The following is a 21,546-nucleotide window of genomic DNA, read 5'->3' on the forward strand; positions in this document are numbered from 1 at the left end:
GGGACCTGGGATTTGTTCCAGCCAAGTATGGTAAGATGACAGACATGGAGACATCTGCCTTGAAAGAAGAGTTTCTTACCTGGAGTTCCCAAGAGGAGGGGACACACACACCACACAGGGCCACATAGGGAAGCACCAGGGTCCGTCAGGAAGCAGGAGAAAGGGGAGGAGCATGGCCAGAGCCTTTATTGAGGTTTTTGTGGGAATGAATGGGTGAGAAAGGGAGGGCAAACTGAGCAAGCTTAGGATTGGGTAGTTTGAATAATTCCAATAGGCTCTGGGGTGGAAAAGTGGTGCCTAGTTGTCCAGTATCTGGCCCTCAGGTGACTTAGGGAAAAAAGAACATTAGATTGGTGTGTGAGAGTCTGATCCAGGAGACGTTTGGGGAATGGGCTCTAGATTGATTGGTTTGCATATCAAAGGCTGTTCTCTGCAGGTTGCTTTCTATCGCTAGGAATTAGCCAACCCTGGAAGGTACAGTTCCTCCCCTGAGTCTGCAAGTCTCCAACATGTCAAAGACATCTTCCTATATAGAAAATTTAAAAGAAAATGGTTAATAAAATAGGATAACATATATTCATTTCTCTATAACCTATCTGAATTATGTAGAAATAGATGGCATACTTAATCACATATAACAGCATACAGTTCGTGCTCTGTACCTGCAGGCTCCACATCCATGGATTCAACAACCACGGATTGAAAAAAATTTTTTTTTCCATTTCAGAAAGTTCCAAAAGGCAAACTTGAAGTTGATGCACTCTGGCAACTATTTACTAGTATTTTCATTGTATTAGGTATTATAAGTACTCTAGAGATGATTTAAAGTATACAGGGTGATGAGTATAGGTTATATGCAAATACTACACCATTTTATATAAGGGACGTGAGCATCCGCACATTTTGGTATGCGAGGGGGTCTTCGAACCAATCCCCTGCATTTACTGAGGGAGCACTGTGTTTATTCACAATTAATTATTAGCTAAATTAAATTAATTCCTATGACATAAATGTGTCTGATTACAAGAATGCAATTTATACTGTATGTTGTGTGTTTGATGCACAAATCCATTTATTAGTACTTCATAAAAGGAGATGTTTAGGGAGCGGTGGTGGGGCTTGCCGCCATCTTGGCGGAGAATCGCTGCGAGCTCCTGGGATTGGGGGGGTGGTCTCGGGGCGGGGTTGGGGGCGGCCAGGGGCGGGGCTGGCGTGGCCTCGGGGCGGGGCTCTGCGCCTCGGCGCGGCATCCCCGCAGAGCGTGTCCTGCTCAACGGCCGAGGCACCGCTCCGCAGACGTTGTGCCGGGATCCGAAAGCCTTCCTGCACCGTCTGTGCCAGGCCTACCTGGACCCGGACTCGGACAAGGATGAAACAGGTGTCTCCTTCATGGTCAGAGACCGCACCTAGCTCGGGCCCGTGGTGCACTCCCTGAGACAATGGTCATTCACAAAGACCTTGCAGAGGGAGCGGAATTACACCTCGCTAGTAAAACTTGCAAAGGACAGAATTAGAGAAGGAGACAGCAAAACGTCACAGCTGCGGGTGACGCACGTGCACCGAGGGCTCCAGGGGCGGAGCTCCCGCAGACCCGGTCCACCAGGCCGACGGCGGGAGGTCCCAGCAGCTCGGCAGCAGCCTCGGCTCTTCCTGCAACGACAGGGGTGCAGAACAGGCGAGTTCCTCTGCGTGGTCTCCCAGGAGCTGCACGACTCCCCCGACGGCCCAAGCAGGGAGCCCGGAGAGAAGGCCACCATTTTGCGAGAACGGGGTTCAAGGAAGGATGTGAGGAAGACAGTATCCACAGCTTTAGAAATGTTTTACCTTTTCCCAAGATGCAATGATCCGCCATGTCGAGGAAGACTGGCTGTGAGAAGAAACCTGCTTTGTACAATTTCTCGAGAGAGAGGTCTGGGTGTGACTCCTTCTGTGCCCTCGAGGTGGGCGGTGAGGGACGGGGCCAGCTGTCCGAGGCCGGGCGTCTCCACTCAGGAGGCCTGCTGCCCGGGTGGGCGTCCCCATAGGGACCTCCGCTTGGTTTTGCCAAGGGCCGCTCGGGCCTGAGGCAGAGCGCTCCTGACTGACCCTTTTAATCACCGAAGATCGCCGAAAGGACAGCGTTCTTGGTGCTACATAAACAGACTGTAACGGAGCCTGGGCCTCACTGGTAGGCAGTGGCAGCAGCGCCATGGCCCCGGGCTCTGGGTGCCCGCTGGTCACCCTGGCAGCACCAGGCCCTGGTCCTCAGGGCAGAGGGTCTGCTCTGCCTCCTCGATGTGATGGGCTGGTGGTTCCTCCTGGCCTCCGCGTGTTCACTGCTTCCCGGGCCTCCTTCCTGACCCGGCCCGGAACAATCGAGACTTCTCCGTTTGTCATTTCCAGGTGAGAGCCCTGTGCATCCTTTCTTTCCCCGTGTGGACAGACCACACAGTGCTTTTACTTCTTAGAAATGCCTGAAAGTGCTGCTGCCTTTGGGGCTGATCTGTTAAGTCAGTTAAAAGGAGGTACAAGTTTTGCCTCGTCGGACCCACCCGGGGCCTCGGGGGACCTGGCGCCCAGCCCTGCCTTGGTCTTGCCTGGGATGGAGGTCGGGGAGGGGTGTCTGTGCAGCCAGCTTCTGGAGCCGGAACTCCGGGTCACGTTGCAAAGCGGACGTTTACAGCACATCGCAAACATCTCTTTCCCACGGGCCCTCTAGTCCTCTTGTGTAACTATGCACGTCTCCCTGATATTTCTGGGGCGTTGGGGACACAGCCTGCATGGGCCCTGGTCCCCGACATGACGTTGGCGCTGCTAGGATTCCTTTGAAACCTTCCTCAGCTGGTCGTGCGGCCTGTCAGTCCGGGGGGCCTGGCTCGGAGGGCAGCTCTGCTACCTGACCTTGGGCTTCTAGGCAGGTCTGGCTCCAAACGCTTCCAGAGGCTTCTCGCCTGTGCCCTCTTCTCCTTTGCCAGTATTACCTGATGAACCAAGTTCTGCAGCACCTAGGACTTACCTCCTCCTTTTTGTAAGGTCTGTTGTATGTTGCTAAATGTTTGGCTTCATTGGTTTATAGTAACCTTTCTATAGGGCACACTTAGCCCTGCTGACCTGCCCTCCCCAGAGCCCTCATGTGTGGGCGGCCCCTTCTTGGCCTGTGGGGCGCTGCTGTGACCTTGACATAATACATAGGCTTGTGGCTTTTTTTTTTTTTTAATTTAAAGATATCAAGACTTAATTCACTAAAATTTATTCTAAGTGGATATTTTTACTTTTGTACTTCTTTAAGTATCCATATTTTATCGGCTTACAGTTCATGCCTAAGTTTCCCCTGAAAATAGCAAATAAAATTGTGTATTTGTGGGGAAAAAAGAAATGTTTAGGGTAATGGTTAAAAATGAAGATGTTAAAATCAGAGAGAACTGGATTGAGGTCCCAGCTGCCCCTACTGCAAGTTACTTCATTAGGCCTGTTTCCACTTTTGTGTAAGGGGGCGTCTCATAACCTACCTCATAGAGTGAGTCAGTGTATGATTTAATTGGACAATACTGGAAAAGTACTTCACCTGGTGCCTGGATTATTGATTTAGGATTTAGAATTACTCTTATTATTTAGGTCAATGAATACTCATAATTATTATTCTCGACAGGTTTTTTCAAAGTTTTATTTTTTTTAGGATAACTAAATAGATTCACCGTATGAAGATGCAGAAAGCTTAAGCAATTATTCAAATGATTCAAATCTCCTCCCGTTTTCATCTTAATTGTCTGAAAAAGTTAAATGAAATATTTGAGTCCAAACTAGCCAAAAATCTTCTTCAAGTGGGCCAAGTTTGCCTACCAGAGCAACCATAGTCACTGTTTAATAACTATAACTTACACAAAATCAGAGAATGGACCAGGCCTATACGCAGCCACTCCTGGGATCACTAAGGTATGAAAGAATATTCTCACTGACCTCATGGGTGCACCAAGTGGGATTAGGAAGAAAATAGGGTTTATTCCATCAATCCCACAAAAATGTCTCCTTTATTCTTCACAGCCACATGTTAAATTTATGAAAATTCTTCCATCTGTGCTTTTTTAAGATCCTTTTCTTTTTTCTTCACCATCTTCTGAAAGATTGTTTAACTTATATTTATTTACCCGCTGTTCTATGTCTTCTATAAAAAGCTTTTTTCAAAGATGGAGAAAGGAAGTAAAGAAGCTAAGTAGGGAAAACTCTATAAAAATGTTTTGCTGTATCCAGCCATCAGCAGCTAGGTTATTCTTTAAATTTACATAAGGATTTATTATCGTCTTGACTGCAATCATGTAGAAAAGGAATGGGGTACAAAGTACATGAGGCTAATTTAATAAAACGAGCTTTCTTTGCTTGTGAAATCTTTGAAGAAAGGAATCATTAGACAGAGACTTGCCTTGTTTTCACCAAGGTCAGGAGGTATGTCAACTTGGAGATGTGCCTTTGGCGAGAAGTCCTTAATTAGAAATTCCTCGGGAGCTGCTCCCAGTAGGTGCTTCCTAAGACAAAAAGACAAAATAACTTAGCAGGGAAGCCCTTACTAAGGGTAAGGTTACAACGTCCAGGTTCAGGTGAATGAAAGAAACAATTTGCTGACAGCAAAAGAGCAAAGCTGTCATGATGGGTTGCTGGATTTTGAGTGAAAGTCTCTCCATCATATTAGTAGTAAGTATCATTTTTGTTATTTAACTTTAAATATATACATTGAATATCTTGATTCTTAGGATAACTTGTATAGCGATATGAAATAACTTCAAGTATTGCTCTGGGTAAAGGACTAAAACTTGTTAGAAAACATTCAATAGATATATTTAATTTACCCTTGCAGAATCATGTAAGGCATGACTTTTAAAGTCAAGTAGTTTGCTTTTGCATCATGTATGAATGTTTCTCTAAGTCGAATGAAGGCTTTGAATTAGACTATGAAATTGGAATTTTTCTAGAGTACTTTCTGAGTTGTTTTTAAAGATTTCCTCCTTCTTGACATCATTGACTTAAAACGTTATAGCAGTGTTGATTAGGATGGTTTTGTACTTTTCATTAATTTCCTTAAAATATACCCATATGTGTTTAAAGTCTTTTTTTATAAAGTTAACAGTTTCTTATCATTACGATAACTGTTAAAAAACTAATCTATGAGAAATAAGTACTGTATATTGTGGTTGATATTGAGAAGCTCTTCATTTCACTTTAAGAACCCCAAGAACCCCAAGTGATTTTGAATAGAAGAAAAGGTTGAAGACAGTATTGACTGGTTCTTTTTTCATTCTACGCTAGCTCTCATGGCTGGGAGTAAATTTATATCTGTTTATTGACACATTCCGTTGGTACGAAGAGGAAGAGTCTTTCCTTTATACACGAGTTATTCTGGGTGTAAGTAGATTTGGAGACTTCACATTAATTATCATTTGAGAAAGAAAATGCATTCTATTTTCCCCGGCTTCCTTGTTTTCACTGTATCTCTTTCTTGTGTGTTTATATATGGACAGTCAACACTGGCTTGGGCTCGAGCATCTGCAGTGTGCCTGAATTTTAACTGCATGCTAATTCTATTACCAATCAGTCGAAACCTCCTTTCACTCATGAGAGGGACAAGTAGTGTAAGTACTAAATTATTTGAAATAATTTCAGTTGTTACGATCTAATACATGTCATTGAAAACAAAGATGTACTTCACTATGAAATTCCCAATAATCCTGGTTAGATTGAGGTTTGTTTCTCTGTAGTGAGAACACAAGGACTAAAACTGAACGTCTGAAATCGGTACATCTGATTTGTCTTTTACTTTTGCCATTGACTCCCTACATGACATTGGACTCATTGCTCAACCTTCCCCTGATGCATTTGCTTCATCGGAAAAGAAGAGCTAATAAGATTGACCTGACTCATGAAGCTGGAAGTATTATAACAGCTTGAATTAGGACAATTTCTGATTAAAAGGAGCTAAATAAGTAGATGAGCCAAATGCACTAAAGAAGCATCTCTCTGAGTTTTCAGCCCAGGAAAACACAGTCACTGTACATAGATTTTAGTAGGTAAATTTTAGCCCCTACCAGACATATTGGGGCATTTCCTAATTATGTAGATTTCACCATGTTGGGTACTTACCTGTGTTTCCTGCCAAACAGAATAATGCCCTGTACAGAAAAATAAGACCTCCAATAACCCTTCTAGACTACATAATTTATTATATAATCATCTTCATAATTTTATGAATATTTAGGTGTAGATGAATATAGAGCCTTTCTTTGTGTAGTAAGGAATAATTTATAGACTACTTAAACCATGTCACTGAGGATGATGGTTATCATCTTCATTTTCTGAATTAGCTGAGGCATGATTATTAGCAGGTTCATTCTAGAGTTTTGGCTTATAGCCAGGCAACTACTAACTCAGTCACTTTTATTGAGTTGAAATTTCAGCAAAGCCAGTAATAACCATTTGATTTTGCTTGTTTAATTAATGGCCACTGATTTCTGTGTCATGTAGCCTCACCTTCAGTAATTTAGAGACAGGGCCTGAGTCTTGCTTTCTTAACTCTTATGGCACTGTTATTGCTATGATTTTCCCTGAATAAGACTTTTAATTTTTGTTATTCTAGTGCTTCAGAGGACCATGGAGGAGGCAATTAGACAAAAATCTCAAATTCCACAAACTGGTGGCTTATGGGATAGCCATGAATGCAAGTAAGTGCTTGTTATTAATTGCCTGATTAATTTTATAATACCTCCCATTCACTTTATAGTTTTATTTCCTCCCTGCCAAAGACTCACCCTTAGGTAAAAGAAATCTTTGCCTTCCATCTGACCGTACAAACCTTATATAAATGGATTTTTAAATTTCTGATTTATACACATGCAGTCTTCCCTACCAAGCCTTCAATTTGTCAAGGAAAAGTTTATGAAACTTCATTTTTATTTGTGAATAATTAAGCTTGTTGATAATACCGTGGTAAAAACCCACTTGAAAAATGAACACTTTGTCAGTCAATATAATTCACGTCAGAAATAAAATTGACCTATACTCAAAATCCCATTCAGTCGTAGGAAAATGACTATCAAATGGTATCATGGGCAATAAAAAGAAAAAAGAAAAGCAAGATCCTGTGAACAAGGTTCTGAATAGTATTGAGCTAGTGGATATAAAAGGATCTTGAAAAGATATGAAGCTTTATAGGTATATAAAGTGTTATCACTCTTGCTTGAATAGAAAACAAGAGAATTCAAGATAAAGGCACTAGAAATTAGCATCAAAGGTCAAGGTTAAACTCTGGTGAGGAAGAAAGGAACAGGGGCAATAACCAACCGGCTTGTGGTTTTGTTGGGCAACAAAGACATTGAAATAAAAGGCTATCTGAACAATAAAGAGTTATGATTCAGGACTCTTTCCCTCAAACTAATTTAACAATAAACTGTTTTTCTCATTTGTTTTTATCCTCTCATGCATAAAAAATAGCAGAGTAAAAAGAACACTCAAAACAAATGTGGGTTTAATTAAGCAACAAGACATGACAGCCGGTGCCCCAGTGCCAATTAGCACAACTCTGGGTGTGCGCTGAGATGTGTGGGGAGAGTTCCCTACCGGCTGTGTTCAATGCCAGATTAAACCAACCCCGGAAACGTTTGCAAAAGGTCTTTGGCGTTTGTTAAGACTTAAGCGTAAAAATACATCATGTCTTAGAGAACGCTAGCGAAGGGATGGAGGACAAAGAACAGGGCTAATTCATATTTGTGTTCCAAGGCCTGCAGTAGCGCTGAGTATATGTAGGTGCCAGTGATCTTTGATGAATGAGTGAATGCGGGAAGGAATGAAGACTCAGGGAAGCAGATTTCAGCTCAGAAATGGAAGTCTTTGCCAGACCTTGAAAATGATCTAAAATTAGAATGAAGGTCCCCTGAGAGTGCTGAGTTCCCTGTTGGGGGAGGTCTCCTAGTGGAATCCAAATTGCTCCTTGAAAAGCACTTCAGAGAAGGAATTCAAGGAATCTCTAGGCTTCCTTTAAAATCTTAAGAATCTTTAATTCTGCATTAAAAGAGGAGATAAAACACAGTACAATGGCAGGAAGAATATGATCACTGCAATAGCTTTAAGACAGACTTGGACTCTAAGAGAAAGTTACAAAGATATTAGAGAAGGAACAAAAAAACCCACAGCATCAAAACAATCAGAAAGGAAATCAAAGACTAAAGGAAAATATGTATTATACAATAGGTTTCTCCTTAAACCTTTGGGTATGTATATTTCTTCATCTGGAATCATATATCAATAGTATACCTGCATCAGTGATGTGTATTGAATATCTCCCTCCCATGTGCCAGATACCCTGTGATAGGAGCTGTAACCTTCTGAAACTGGTACAGTCAGTAATGTTTTCAGGATGGAGTATAATTCATAGGGACAGCAGTTGACTAGAGTCAGATAACCAAGTTATTTTATACCCCTGCTAGTGATGGGTTGTGTGATCTCGGATAAGTTCCTTATGTCCTCCTCTGTGGAAGTAAAAGAGCAATAATCCAGTCTGTCCGTCCTTATAAGATGAGCAGACCAGTTGTCAGGAGTGGACCTCCAGGAAACCCACAGACTTCAAGGTCATTCACTGCTGCTATCGCAAAGAGAATCAGATCCAAGTTTAACAGGGCCGCAGGCTCCGCTCATCAAGCCCCGCCCACTGGCGCTCCTCCTCACCTGTCACTGGACCCCTTTGCTTTTCCCTAGCTCCTGGTGGTCCCTGAGCAGTCTTTGCTTTGCTCTTGCCATTCCCTTTGTCCAAAATGCTTATCCTCTCCTTCTTCATTGGGTAAGTGGTTGCTAGGTACCTAGGTACCTAGGACTCGTTGCCTGGCCAGCTTTCCCCTGAGCCTCCAGGTCTGGGCTGTTGGCCCTCCTCACCTGCGGGTCCAGCCACACCTCCTGCCATATAGTACTATTTCTCAGACTCTGATCCCCTTAAAACTTGCGACTGTGCCTTATGCCTCTTGGCTTTCCTGGTCCCGGCACATAATAGGTCCTGAACAAATTCGGTCAAACCTGGGGATGAGTAGAGAAGTCAGCTAGCAGGCCAAAGAGATCAAGAGAATTACTGGAAAAAGAGACAAGATGTGAGAGTGCGGGAGTTCCGAGGGAAGCGGGAGCAGTTTGGGGTGGACGAAAGATAGAGCGGGCAGTGAAGAGATTCGGAAGGACGCCAGTCATCCAAGATAATCAATTCGCATTCTGCTCTGACAAGGCAAAGCGGGATGCTCTTTCTTCTCCCTCCTTCCCTCACAGATCCCTGGAGAGAGTCAAGTATTCTCTCTGGCCCTCTTCTGCTTGAGTCCCCACTGTTTGCCAGGCTCCCGGGGCTGTGCCAGCAGGGTCTGACTGCTTTTGAGAGCAGAGCGTTCCTCATCTCCCACCTCCATGGCAACCAGCAGCGCTGCGGTTGTTTCCATTCCAGGCAAAGGCAGGAAGGTGGGGAGATCACTCTCTGCTTCTCCCAAACCCTGACAAAGCAATTATTACACTTCACATTAACTACAAAACGCGGCTGGCATCTGTGCTTTTAGAAAAAAAAAAAAAAAATGCTAAGCCCTGGTTTCATAGATATACCTTTGCTTTTCACATTTTGTCCTTCCGGTGTATTCACTTGGGAGCAGCTGAAAATGTCCCCGTGCTTATTTTATTAGCATCGCCCATTATGCTGCTTTTCAAATAGCCGACTGGCTTAATAGAGGTGTGTAACCTTGGAAGAAGTGCATCCACATCGAGGTTTGTGTGCCAGCGTCTGATTTCTCATCCGTTCCCCTATAAGTTGAACTGCAGGCTTTAATTGGTCAAATCATTAAAGGATGTAATTAGAGCCTTGTGAAAGTAGGCTGGGGAGGAGGAGGGAAGAGGCAGACAATGGTATCCATAATCAAGGGCATGACCGAAAATGCAGTGACAGGAACTCTTCTTCCTTTGGCTTCCCGCCTTCCTGCATGCCTGCCTATGATAAGAGCTGCTGGAGCCTTCTTCAACCACTAATAAATCATTTTCAGAGCCCTATAACCTCACTGGTATAAAAATCTTAGTTTCGCAGCTTCTCCGTTCTTATTAATGCACACCTTTCTGGGCTCTCTGGTCCACAGTAGACCTTGAAGACACTTCCCATTGAAAAGTAGTACTTTGAGCCCAAGCTTCCTTCAAGGGGTCTGTGAATAGTGACCAAGGCAGCTCTCTCTGGCAAATTCTGCAGCTTGCATCCGCTAGGTTCCGGGGTGGACAGTGACCCACGTGTAGCTCCTGATGAGTTGCTGATTAAACCTCAAGAAACACAACACAGACAGGTTGAGAGAAACGACCTCAGAATCGGGGTGCTAAGAAAAAGTGATTTGGAGGCCTCACCACAGAGAACAGTCCCAGAGGCCCAGACTCTTCAGGACTTGATCCCAAAGGAATGGCTACTAGTTCTGCTTGAGGCTCTGGGAGCTCCAAGGAGGCTCTCTACCCCGTCCTGCCTAACATGATTTAATGTGATTTACAAACGAGTGGCTTGTACAGGATGCCAGAGAATATGTGTATTCTTGCAGAAATCAGACCACAACTTTGAAAGTTTGGGGCCAGATTCTGAAATGCAGAATCAAGAGACGCAGCCAGGATTTGCCCCAGCGTCCTTCTTTCTAAAAGCTGCTTAATTAGAAGGTGACTAACTTCAGAATGACTGTTATCACTGACAGGCAGGCAGAAAGATAGCAAGAACTGACCACACTTCCAAGATTCTCCCTCAATTACACTCCCTTTGATCTCCTGAAAAAGAAAAAGAAGGAAAGAAAGAAGGGAAAGGAACTTTCTCAGGGCAACTGGCTCTAATTGTAGCCTTTATGGTTTTTTTGTTCACTCTTCAATAAAATCTCCTTATGTGAACTCAGAAGTTCACACACCAATTAAATGTGCATTTGTAGTGTGTCTAAGATTGCGGCTCTCTTTTATCTGTAAAAGTACTTTGGTAAGAAAATAAAATTGCGGGAAGACACAGTCACAGCATCTTTTCGTCTGGCATTAAGGTGGGATCTGGAAATGCGTACCTAGGGCTCTTCCAAGGGCTTTGGCAGAAAGTGCCCAGAGGCACCAGGAACAAGGAACCTGTGTAGTTGGTGACACTGGATTTGCCGTAAGACTTCAGAAACCCCTTTGAGACAGTGTTGATTTTGAAAACATATTAAAACGTAAGTTCCATGTTTGCATTGCTCTCATATTGGACTGCAGCTCCCTTTTAGATGACAAATACTCCCAATTAACTTCAGGTGGCGACACAGGAGCCAGACAGCTGGAAGGGAGCCTAGACATCAAGGTTTAGTCCAATCCACACATTTTACAGATGAGAAAACAGGGACTGAAAAAGTTAAGTAACTGAGAAGTATCCTCTTCAGTATTGTTTCTCCTACATGCTCATATCAAATCTAGTAACATGATATGATTTTGATGACTAAGAAAGAGGAAAATAAAACCATATCTCTATTTTATCACATACTTGAAGCAACCGTCACTGTAAATATAGCATGGCTATTCATATTAAAATAACTAAAATGTATAAAGGGAAGAATAGGAAATATAATGTCTGAAAAAGAACAAAATCAGTACCTCTCCTGGTATCTATCAAGTCCCAGCAGTCCTGGGTTTGGTAGCTGGGATACCTTTGGTTCCAAGCCAAGATCACAGTAAAATTAGGGTCTGATCTAAGAGGAAATAAAACATTTGGACAAACAAAATGGGCACAAGCAGTATCCTCTCTGAGAATTCCTGAGATAAGTAAAATAAGATACGATATTTTTTATTTTCTACCTGTGAAAAGAAAACAAAATGGAGGTAGCTGGAGCAAAGGAACATTTAAGACGTGAATTTTAAAGTACATAAAAAAACTGGAAAGAATAATTTTCAATATATTCCCTCAGGAGCCACCTTTTGCAAAGCATCTTGGGTTTTCTTATACCACTTCATTAGTTTCCTCAGCTCTGTTATGGGAAACCTGGCAAGAAGAATAAATAAAAAGTTCAATATCTTTGCTCATTCAATAAATGTACTTAAATTTAGTTTATCAGTGTCAAATTCTCATGTGGAAATCAACCTAACAGAAAATAGATTGTGATCAACAACTCATTACATGGGAGAAAGATGTTACAGAACATAGACTATAAAAGACCTAGAATTTATCCTGTGTTCCATTTCTGACCATCACATGTGGATTATGTAATGGTAAATACATCACTTAATTTTTTGCTTGAAGCTCAGTATCTATTTCTGTAAAATGGGAACAGCTCCTCTCTGCCTGGTGTGCTTTAGTCCACAAAGGGAGAATTGAAGAAAGCTACGAGCAGAGGAGTGAGGGTAAAGGGACATAACGTAAAAGGAGTATTTACACCACCTACAAAGAGGAGTCCAAAGGTCCTGATCAGTCATAAGTCTTAGGAGCTATTTGACTCTAGATTAAAGACGCCAAGTGAGCCGTTCGAAGAGTCTAGCTAAGCCCTTAGGAGAAATTCATTTTCAGTAGACTGTAAGGGTATAACAATTATTGATTAGTGAAAAGAAGCAGTATAACTTAAAGGTCGAAAGATGGAGCCCTGGAATCAAGCAAAGAGGGTTTTATCCTACCTTTGCCATTAATGGACTACAGGTCTCTTAACTTATTATATACGGGTCTGTAAAGTGGGAATAAGAGTAATACCTGAGGATTACATGAGATCATATGCCTAAAGAATTTATAACAGTGTTTGCAGTATAGTAAGTATTCAATATATGTTAGCTATGAAAAATATTACCTGTTCTTTTCAAAACTTTAAGATACCAGAAAACAGCAATTAAAAATACTGGACAATGTTTACGTTCAATTTAGCAAATAGTTCCTATTTTACATACAGCATATTGCAAGAGACTGCTGCCGGGTAAGCTTTTCTAGCTCTGTGGATGCTAAGACCAAACAAGGCAGCCCCTTCGTAGATGTGGCCGCATATAGGAACAAATTGAACATAACGAGGAAAGACACTGCCCCTTTGGTGCTATAACCTCACCAAACCCGTAAGGAGACAGTCAATAGCACAGACTCAGAAACACTATAATGTGCTTTGCCTTCTTAAGTGAGCTTCAACCAGAAGTGTATTTGAATTGATTTCTAACTAAAAGGCTGTGGGAAAATGTGCTGAAACACGTGTTAGCAGGGAGAACACCACTCCAACAACGTTGCACACAGATCGACTCCCTGGACTTTTCTCCCTCTCTGTAATCTTACGGTCACTCTGCAAATCATAACTAAGGACAGGCTGGTCCTAAGCATGTGCCAGGTGTTGAGGTTTCAAGATGAACGAGTCTTGAGGGGTCAAAGTCCGTCAAGAAACGCAGGTATAAATAAATACTCAGAACCATAATATCTGGGAAATGTCATCAAGGTATGACATCCGTGCTTGTGGAATCGAAGAATGCTTGAGAAGACAGCTTTTGAATTGGGTCTTAAAGCACGAGGACTGCTTTGCAGGGCAGAAGAGGGAATGGCTCTGTTCAAAGAAACTCAGGTGGCAGAGAGGAGAGGCTAAATAGAAGATGTCATTTCTAAATGTATCTGATACTGGGACCGCAGGAATCAAATGCCACCGATAGTCACAGAACTTTCTGCTGTTCCTTTTTCCCTCACTCCCCGTACCTCAAGCCACAACTTACAGCCATGGAGGACCCCAGAATTCACCCACAACTGTAGAGATTTATAATAGGAGTAGCCTCTGCTGCTTTTCACTGTGGGTGCAGGCAAAAAGGAAAAACATATCAACTGGGAAATTATCTGTACTCTGGGTGATGAATTCTCATTTCACACTTGAATCTGGTCCCAATGGCAAGTATCAACTGGCCACCCAATAGGGCTTCCATTGGTAGGAAAAGACTCAGGATGTCTTTGTCTGGATGTTGTGACTGCTGGCTTTCCCACAGATTTCAGAAGACAGGCAAGAGTAGCATCGGGCATAGACTTCTTAGGCTGGATGATGCTGTGTTCTGAGCTTATTCTCTTCATTTGGAATTTACACATCACCAATTCCCAGAATTAGAAAGCTGAATTTTCTTCTTAAGAATATACAGAGAGGCTCAGTTCCATAAATACTGGCTTATTGCAGTCCACTAGGAATAACACATGCAAGTATATGTGTACATGTAGGTATATATATACATGTACACTAAAATGTATAAAGTGAGAATAAAAAATATAAAGTCTGGAAGAGAACAAAAACACTATCTCCTCTGGCATCTATAATGTATGTCGTATGCATATATATTAGTGTGCATGATGCATAGTATTCTAGAAAAATGCTTTCTTATTTCTTGGGAAAGAAGGTGCGTGTGCGTGTGCGTGTGTGTACGTGTGCACGTGTGTGTATCTTATATATATGTATAGGATGGACTACACATATATATATATATAATTAGCTTGTATATCATAATATCTATTCCAGGTCCAGAATGATTATCTGTTTATAATTAAATTATGGTGAATTGAACTTTAATTTATGTGAATATAATTAAAATGAATGTTGTGAATCATACAATATCTTCAGAAGTATTTCATTCACTCCATTCAAGACACTGGGAAAGACGCACAAATTACTCTTCCTTGGATATTACAAAAACCAGAACAGAGAAACTTGACCCGATAGGCACTGAGTTTCTGAGTAACTACCAAGGAAGAAACCCACATGGTGCATGTCCCATGTCATCCCCGGCCCGTAGCCATCCACGTCTCGGCGCATTTGTGTAACCTGGAGCACTACCACTGGAGCCAGTCGCCGGAGGCAGAGGGGCTCGCAGCTGCACTTTCCAAACTTGGCGACAGCCCAGATGAGACCTACCTCAACCCCATCCGGACCTTCCACACCGTGAGTTCTCCTTGCATTCCGCCTAGCTCCTCATCCCCCAAATTCTTCCTCTTCTGATCCCTTTATCAGGAATACTGTATTTCAAAAGCTTTTAATGAAACAAAAAGCTCGAGAGGTTTTTATGCCAAATGCTAAAATCAATTTCACCTTTTAAAAAAAGTTATTTTCTTCTGCCATCAGTGTTGCTGAGAAGTTATGAACAAGAAGAAAAACCGATGCCACTTAATTAGTTGATAGCAAAAAATAGTAAATACACCTAAACAAGAAATGCAATAACCTGTTACAACCCTAACATTTAAATTTTGTTAAGTAGCTCATGATTAGATATTTTTTTTTGCCTATGTTAGAATCATAAAGAATGTGAAGTGCCATCTAAATTCAGGGAGGGGGAATTGGGTGTCTTCATTTTCAGTCTGCAAATTGTTTTCTGGATCCCTTCTGTGTCATTTTCGGCACACAGGTGACTAGCTAGTTTGGCAAATCTGATGCTGGGCAAAGCAGCTAATTCCAGAATAAGACCCGCATGGCCAGTGACATCATTAATGCTCATTAGCTGTGTGCCCATGTGGGAAACAAAAAGGAACACCCAAAGTGTAGCCACAGAAAGCCACCTGTAAAGATTAAGACATTTCTCTCCTTTAATCCACCCTCTACCTCTCTCTTCCTGATTGATTTAAACTTTTGCCACGTACTACCTACTATATTGGAATATGTATCCAGCATGCTGACAAAGCTCAAAAATCTATATTGCCCAAGAAGAGCCCTAAGACAATACTCTCCAGAAGGGAAATTTCTCCACTTAAAGGGATGGCCCAGATGGTAGTGGAGAAATTGGAGAAATTTCTCCAATTTCTCCACTACCATCTGGGCCATCCCTTTAAGTGACCCTTTGCTCACGCAGCCTGATTTGAAGAAGCAAAACTCAAAGTCTCTTTTTGGGGAAATTCTTCCATGTCATGTCCTCTAATTATCTTAAGATGATTTTGAAAAGCAGGCCACTGATCAAATAGAGCTACATTTTCTTAGCTGACGACAATTAGAAGCTACAGATGCCCTAAGCTTGTGGGAATGGAATGCCTTTGGCGTACTCATTTGAGCTGCAGGATTTGTCTGGGCGCGTACTGAGGTTAACTCTTTTCCCCACTAAGGCTCTGGAAAATTCATTGCAATACACACCCGAGAATGAATCTCAACATTTTGAAGAGACTATGTAATAAATAGCACTTATTATAAATATTTTTAAAGCAATTTAACAAGATGATTAAGCTACTCCCTATATGGTTATTTCGTAATTTTAGAAGCAATATACTATTTAAGTACTAATTAAGTTCAGGAAACCCTCTAATTTGGGATATTTAGAGAAAGATGGGTATCAGTTACACAATGTGTACATTACAGAGTATTTCTAAAGAGACACAGTGGAATTGTTTAAGACAATCATTGCAACTGAAACCAGTCTATAAATATGTCGTGACAAGAGGGAAGTGGGGATTTGCTTTAATAAGCAAAGAAGAATGATTTGTAATTAGCACATCATATGATGTAAATGGATTTCTAAAATGCCTGAGTACACTTGAAAAAAGTCTTTTAAATGTTTGCACATACCCCTTTCAATTTTATTTCCACTGTTTGCTCTATGAAGAAAAAAGAAACAACAGAGAAGGTCCCTGTCCAAATTACCTTAAGATCTCAAAGCAGCCCGAATTAATGAGATTTCACTGACAAAAGATATAGTGTGAGTTCACTGAGCTGGTTGTTGTCTCAAAGATAGTAACACAATGTGTGAATACTAATGACTTGGCCAGAATATGGGAGGCTCACAATAAAAACAAAATGCTTTGTGATTCACATTCTAAAAAGCTATTTAACCATCCTCTGCGCTCACAGGGCAGAATTCTGGCCTTTCGGCAGGGTCTGTCTGATAAGGATAGCTGTGTCTTTATTGATCACCTGGGATTTACAAAGCCTTATTCCAAGCCTCCTGAGGTAACATGAAAGAAATGCAAGTCATGGTCCTTCCAATTAAGAAGCGAGAGCAAGGAATAACTGCCAGGGGAACGGAGTGTGCAGCTGCTTTATTAGGAATGCCCCTGAGGGACCTCTCCAAAAAAGTGTTTATTAATGTTAAGATGCAATTAAGCATGGACATTCTCATTTTTATTTTAAAAATTAAAAACTTGAAACTCGGCTTTATTTTGCAGTATTGTATCTTAAAATGCATTTTCATCTATTGTCCTAATTTCAATTCAACATAATAACTTTGACATGACAATTGATTTATACAGATGGGGGTAAAACTGTAGTTAAGGAAATGGCGCTGGGCAAAATTTGAGCAGCGTGAATTTCCACCCTCAGGTGGTGGAGTGGAGGAAAGGACAAGGAAGTGAAGTGTATGGGGATGCTTTTCAAGGCTAATATGCTTCTGATTAGAACCTTTTGAATTGCTACCTGCTTGGACTCTCAAATATTGATCCTAAAATGGAAAAACAGGACTGAGACATTAATGTCATGGTGCTTGTTTCTTTTAGAACACAATCACTGAGCTGCTAACAACAGTCGCGGGTATTACCGGCCTGTTGATCTCTCTGGCTTTGATCTTGATCATGACCTCTTCCACCGAGCTCATCCGGCAGGCGTCCTATGAGTTGTTCTGGTGCACACACCACGTTTTTATCATCTTCCTTATCGGTCTGGCCGTCCACGGGGCAGGGTGAGTCCTTATGGTCCTCGACGTGTAAGATTTTATCTCTGTGAACCTCAGAATAGTCTTAGAAAGTCTTTTGGATGGAAAAACATGACACGCAGGACTAATGGACACACAGAACGTATGAAAAAGCACATTCACTGTGCCAAACACCTTTTTAATAATACTGAAAATAAGCAACATAGGTGGTGAAGGATTATACTGTTCCTAGCTAACGCTGTTGGAGAGCCTTGACATGTATATAAGAATTTTAACGAATGCTGAGTAACCATAGATCTCTGTTTCGTTCAGAACCTATTTCCACGATCCAATTTATATGGGATTGGTTGGGATATATATTTTTGACACCCAGAGTTTACTTCTGCTTGACCAAAATCATCCCGGTGTCGGGGAGGGGACAGTGTGTGAGATGGCCAATCTGTCCTAGGCTCTGCCTCTAGTCTTCAGAGTGACCATGTGCAAGGCTTTCAATTCCGTGAACCTCAGTTTCCCCGTCTGACCTCTAGGAACCCTTTTTCCCCAAACATCCAATAAAATGCTGTGCTGGCATGCAACACCCGCCTGATACTCTTAATTCCTTCATCAGGAAGCTGGAGCAGTAGCATCTGAAGTATAGCACCTTCCAAGATAATGTTTTCAATTCTTTAAATATTACCAAAATGGCTCTAGACCAATTAACCAATTGATGTCTGTAAACTAGGTTGTCCCATATTAATTATTTCATAAATTGATGCCCTTTTTTCCCATGTTAAATTTTCAAAGTACATTTATGTATATGCATGGTCAATCTGGCCTTGAGAAGAGTTCTGCCCAACAGAGACGGTGCTGTTATCCCCATTTCATTAAGGAGGAAACAGATGTTCAGAGGGTTAAGTGATTCGCTCAAGATCCCAGGACACATAAATGGCAGAGTCAGACCAAGACACTGGTCTTCAGGCAACCAAACCTTTACTCGTAACAAGCCCTGAAGTTTGGGTCTCTACTTCCGTGAATAAACCGTTTCTCGACACTTGCAAGACTGAGCCTGGTGATGTTGCCAAGCCCTGTATTACAGGCTTTGCCAGAAGTTCCTCATCTGCTAGCCACACTCACATGCTACCATGTCCTGCACCTTGTTCTCCCACCGCGGCAGCTGCTGAGGGCAGGGGGGCCGCGTCTCAGAGGTGGGCTCTGTTTCTGCCCGGACCTGGAAGGGCAAACACACGGCCCAAGAGGCTGGATGGCCGAGCAAGTCACACACCACGCGGTGACTGTGGATCCCACGCGGGGCCCTCTGGGAGCCCTTCTCAATCCGCACCTCCCAGCAAAGTCAACTGCGTCCTCCAGTCTCCCTCCCACGCTAGAAGCGCCCCTCATCTCAGCCCTCCACTTCTTGAAGGGGGTCCGAGCGGGTGCCACTGTCTCTGCCCCGTTGAGAGCTCCCCCATCATCTGTCAGCTTGTCTGACACACAGACATTGTAGGGGAAGAATTGCCCCGGGGGTGTGTTTTGCCCTAAAAAACTGGCCATCCCTCTCAGCTCATCTTTAGAAACCTAGTCAGTCAATGTTCATATTGATGCTACTGCCTGGCTAAGGGCTTTCTAGCCTCTCTTAACTTGAAAATACCTGCAGTTGACTCTTCTGAATGTGCCATCCCTCACCCTGACTTTTTGTATTTGGAGGGTGGGGTGGATGGTATGTAGCCCCCAAGCCTTCCACCCCAAAGACTGTCAGGCCTTCCTTTCTCTGTGGCTTCTTCTGCCGGTGCCAGGGTGTTAACCCCTCTAGTTCATTTGAGAGGCTCTTCATAATCCACGTGTGTCTAGAAGAACTCTTCACAAAAATTACGCCTGCATCGCCCTGATCCTTCCTCCGCGGCACTCACACCCTGGTCCATTGCAGGAGCACAAGAGGATTTCAATGGGCAGTGTTTCATTGGAGATATTTTTTAATATCCAAATAACATTTCATAAGATGAAATTTTTTTAGTCATTTTAACTTAGTTGGAAGGCTTATTTTGGGATAAGGGCCTCATTTAATCTTCTCAGCGTGAAGTATTCTACAGCTACTGTTTACAGCAAAAAGTAATTTGCAAATTCTGTACAAAAATGCCAAGTAGGATTATTGGAATGTGTTAAAGCCCACTAATCTTCTTATTTTGGGATGGCATAGATGAAGACATAAAAAGTTTTAAAATTTTTAAAAAGATACCTACTGCATTTGAGAAGTGTTCTGAGGTTCCTTTAGGTAAAATAAGAAATGTTGTCTAAGGCCTGAGAACGAAGGTGTTAAAATTTACAGATTCTTTTCCTCTGGCTCCTATTTTTTATTCACCCTTCCCCTGTCTGGGCATCATTTGCTCATGGGAGATTCACAGATAGTTTTGCTCATCTAACTCAGTGGGATGTTATCAGGTTTGGATGACTTCCATAAACAGACTGGGACAAAGGCCAGGATGGCAGTTCTCCAGGCTGTTTCCAAGGGCATTGCCGTGCCCTCCTCCCAGGCCCTACGATGCACAAGGAGACATGTTACTCCACAGGCTACCCAGGACCTGAGCTGTGTCATGCTAAATTTTCTCTGTGAGGATCATGTTCCTCAAAAGTTAATCCATGTATTTTACTCATAAACTGCTAGGAATTGAGCGACACCTGGATTACATGACCTCAGCATCACATGCCTCACAGCCTGTGCACCAGTGGCTAAAGGGAGGAATTTGTACCTACGCAAATTGTCCAGGGTCAATGGGTACTGCATCTGTAGCAAATAGAATATAGCGGGATCAGAACTTCCCTGGCAGTCCAGTGGTTAAGACTCCATGCTTCCACTATAGGGGGCATGGGTTCGATCCCTGGTCACGGAACTAAGATCCCACATGCTGCATGGCACGGCCGAAAAATGAAAAAAAAAATAATAATAATATAGCAGTATCACAGGACTCTTGATCCAGTGCTCCATTCACGAAGGCCAGCTTCCTTTCTCACTCTCCAATTCAACAATATCGTCTCGAGGGCACATTTCACACTGACCTATTTTTACCCTGTCAAATACTAAGCCTGCTATCGGTCACTGGGGGGCAAAATACCATTATTCAGGGCACTTCTTTTGACTTCGTCACTTGATAACTTCTAGGTGCTCAGAAACAAACCAGGAAGGGTAGAAGTTCAATAAATTTGCAAAAGACCCAAATAGTACAAAGTTAGCCAATTAGCCCAAATCAGCAATCAGGACAAGACGTAACCTAATTAAATTCAACAGTCTACAAAAGGAAGTGTTCCAACAATTTTCCTTCATTATGAACTCTCTAATACAGACAACTTTCAATTTAACACAGGATACCACCGAGGGGCACTTCTCTCCTGGTATCTTCATAGTTACTCGAAGCTTCTTAAATTCCTATTTTTAAAGATGCTCAGGGAAATACACCCCAGCCCGGATTTCAAGACAGTGGAAATGTTATTGCAGAGTCCGTCGTAGACTATGTATCTGTGGCATCCCAAGGCATCCCAGCTGCACAAAATCAGTTTCAAATTTGGCGGTTTTGTTTTGTTTTGTTTTTAATGGCAAGTCGGATTGTTCGAGGGCAAACTGCTGAGAGTCTTCTGCTACACAACGTCACCTTCTGTAGAGAACACCTCGCCGAGTGGCAGACAGCTGCCCGGTGCCCGGTGCCTCAGTTTTCTGGCAAGGAACCTTCGGTAAGAATGAGCCCAGGAGCTTTTAAAAATAGCTGTCGCCACAGTTAAAATAGCTAGAGCTTTTATATGCTTGAAAAAAGAACAGCGCATGTCACCATGAGACAAAGCCAACTCTTTATTAAGTGTGCTAATGGGGAACTCGAGTTATGGATCATTTTACGAGAGGTTGCCTGCCAAAAGCACTTTGTTCATTTTGAAATGTGTTCTTCCACTTACATTTAAATATGGATGGCTGAGAGGGTGGGAATTCAGAGCCCCCGCAAGCACAGTCCTGTCTCCAGAGGACTCAGA

At 42.5% G+C, this 21,546-nt stretch overlaps 1 protein-coding gene across 1 annotated transcript in view; it reads left to right on the forward strand.

Moving 5' to 3' along the window:
• The first annotated feature begins 4,617 nt into the window (after positions 1-4,617).
• NOX3 (NADPH oxidase 3) overlaps positions 4,618-21,546 on the forward strand; it is a 58,042-nt gene continuing 41,113 nt past the window's right edge. Inside the window, exons 1-7 of the mRNA XM_007106249.2 lie at positions 4,618-4,665; positions 5,278-5,373; positions 5,490-5,600; positions 6,602-6,686; positions 14,728-14,873; positions 17,402-17,583; positions 21,126-21,255. Coding sequence (XP_007106311.1) covers positions 4,618-4,665; positions 5,278-5,373; positions 5,490-5,600; positions 6,602-6,686; positions 14,728-14,873; positions 17,402-17,583; positions 21,126-21,255 — 798 coding nt within the window. The remainder of the gene's footprint in view (positions 4,666-5,277; positions 5,374-5,489; positions 5,601-6,601; positions 6,687-14,727; positions 14,874-17,401; positions 17,584-21,125; positions 21,256-21,546) is intronic.

The sequence above is a fragment of the Physeter macrocephalus genome, chromosome 10 (genome assembly GCF_002837175.3).
Source record: "Physeter macrocephalus isolate SW-GA chromosome 10, ASM283717v5, whole genome shotgun sequence".
NCBI classification, from domain to species: domain Eukaryota; kingdom Metazoa; phylum Chordata; class Mammalia; order Artiodactyla; family Physeteridae; genus Physeter; species Physeter macrocephalus.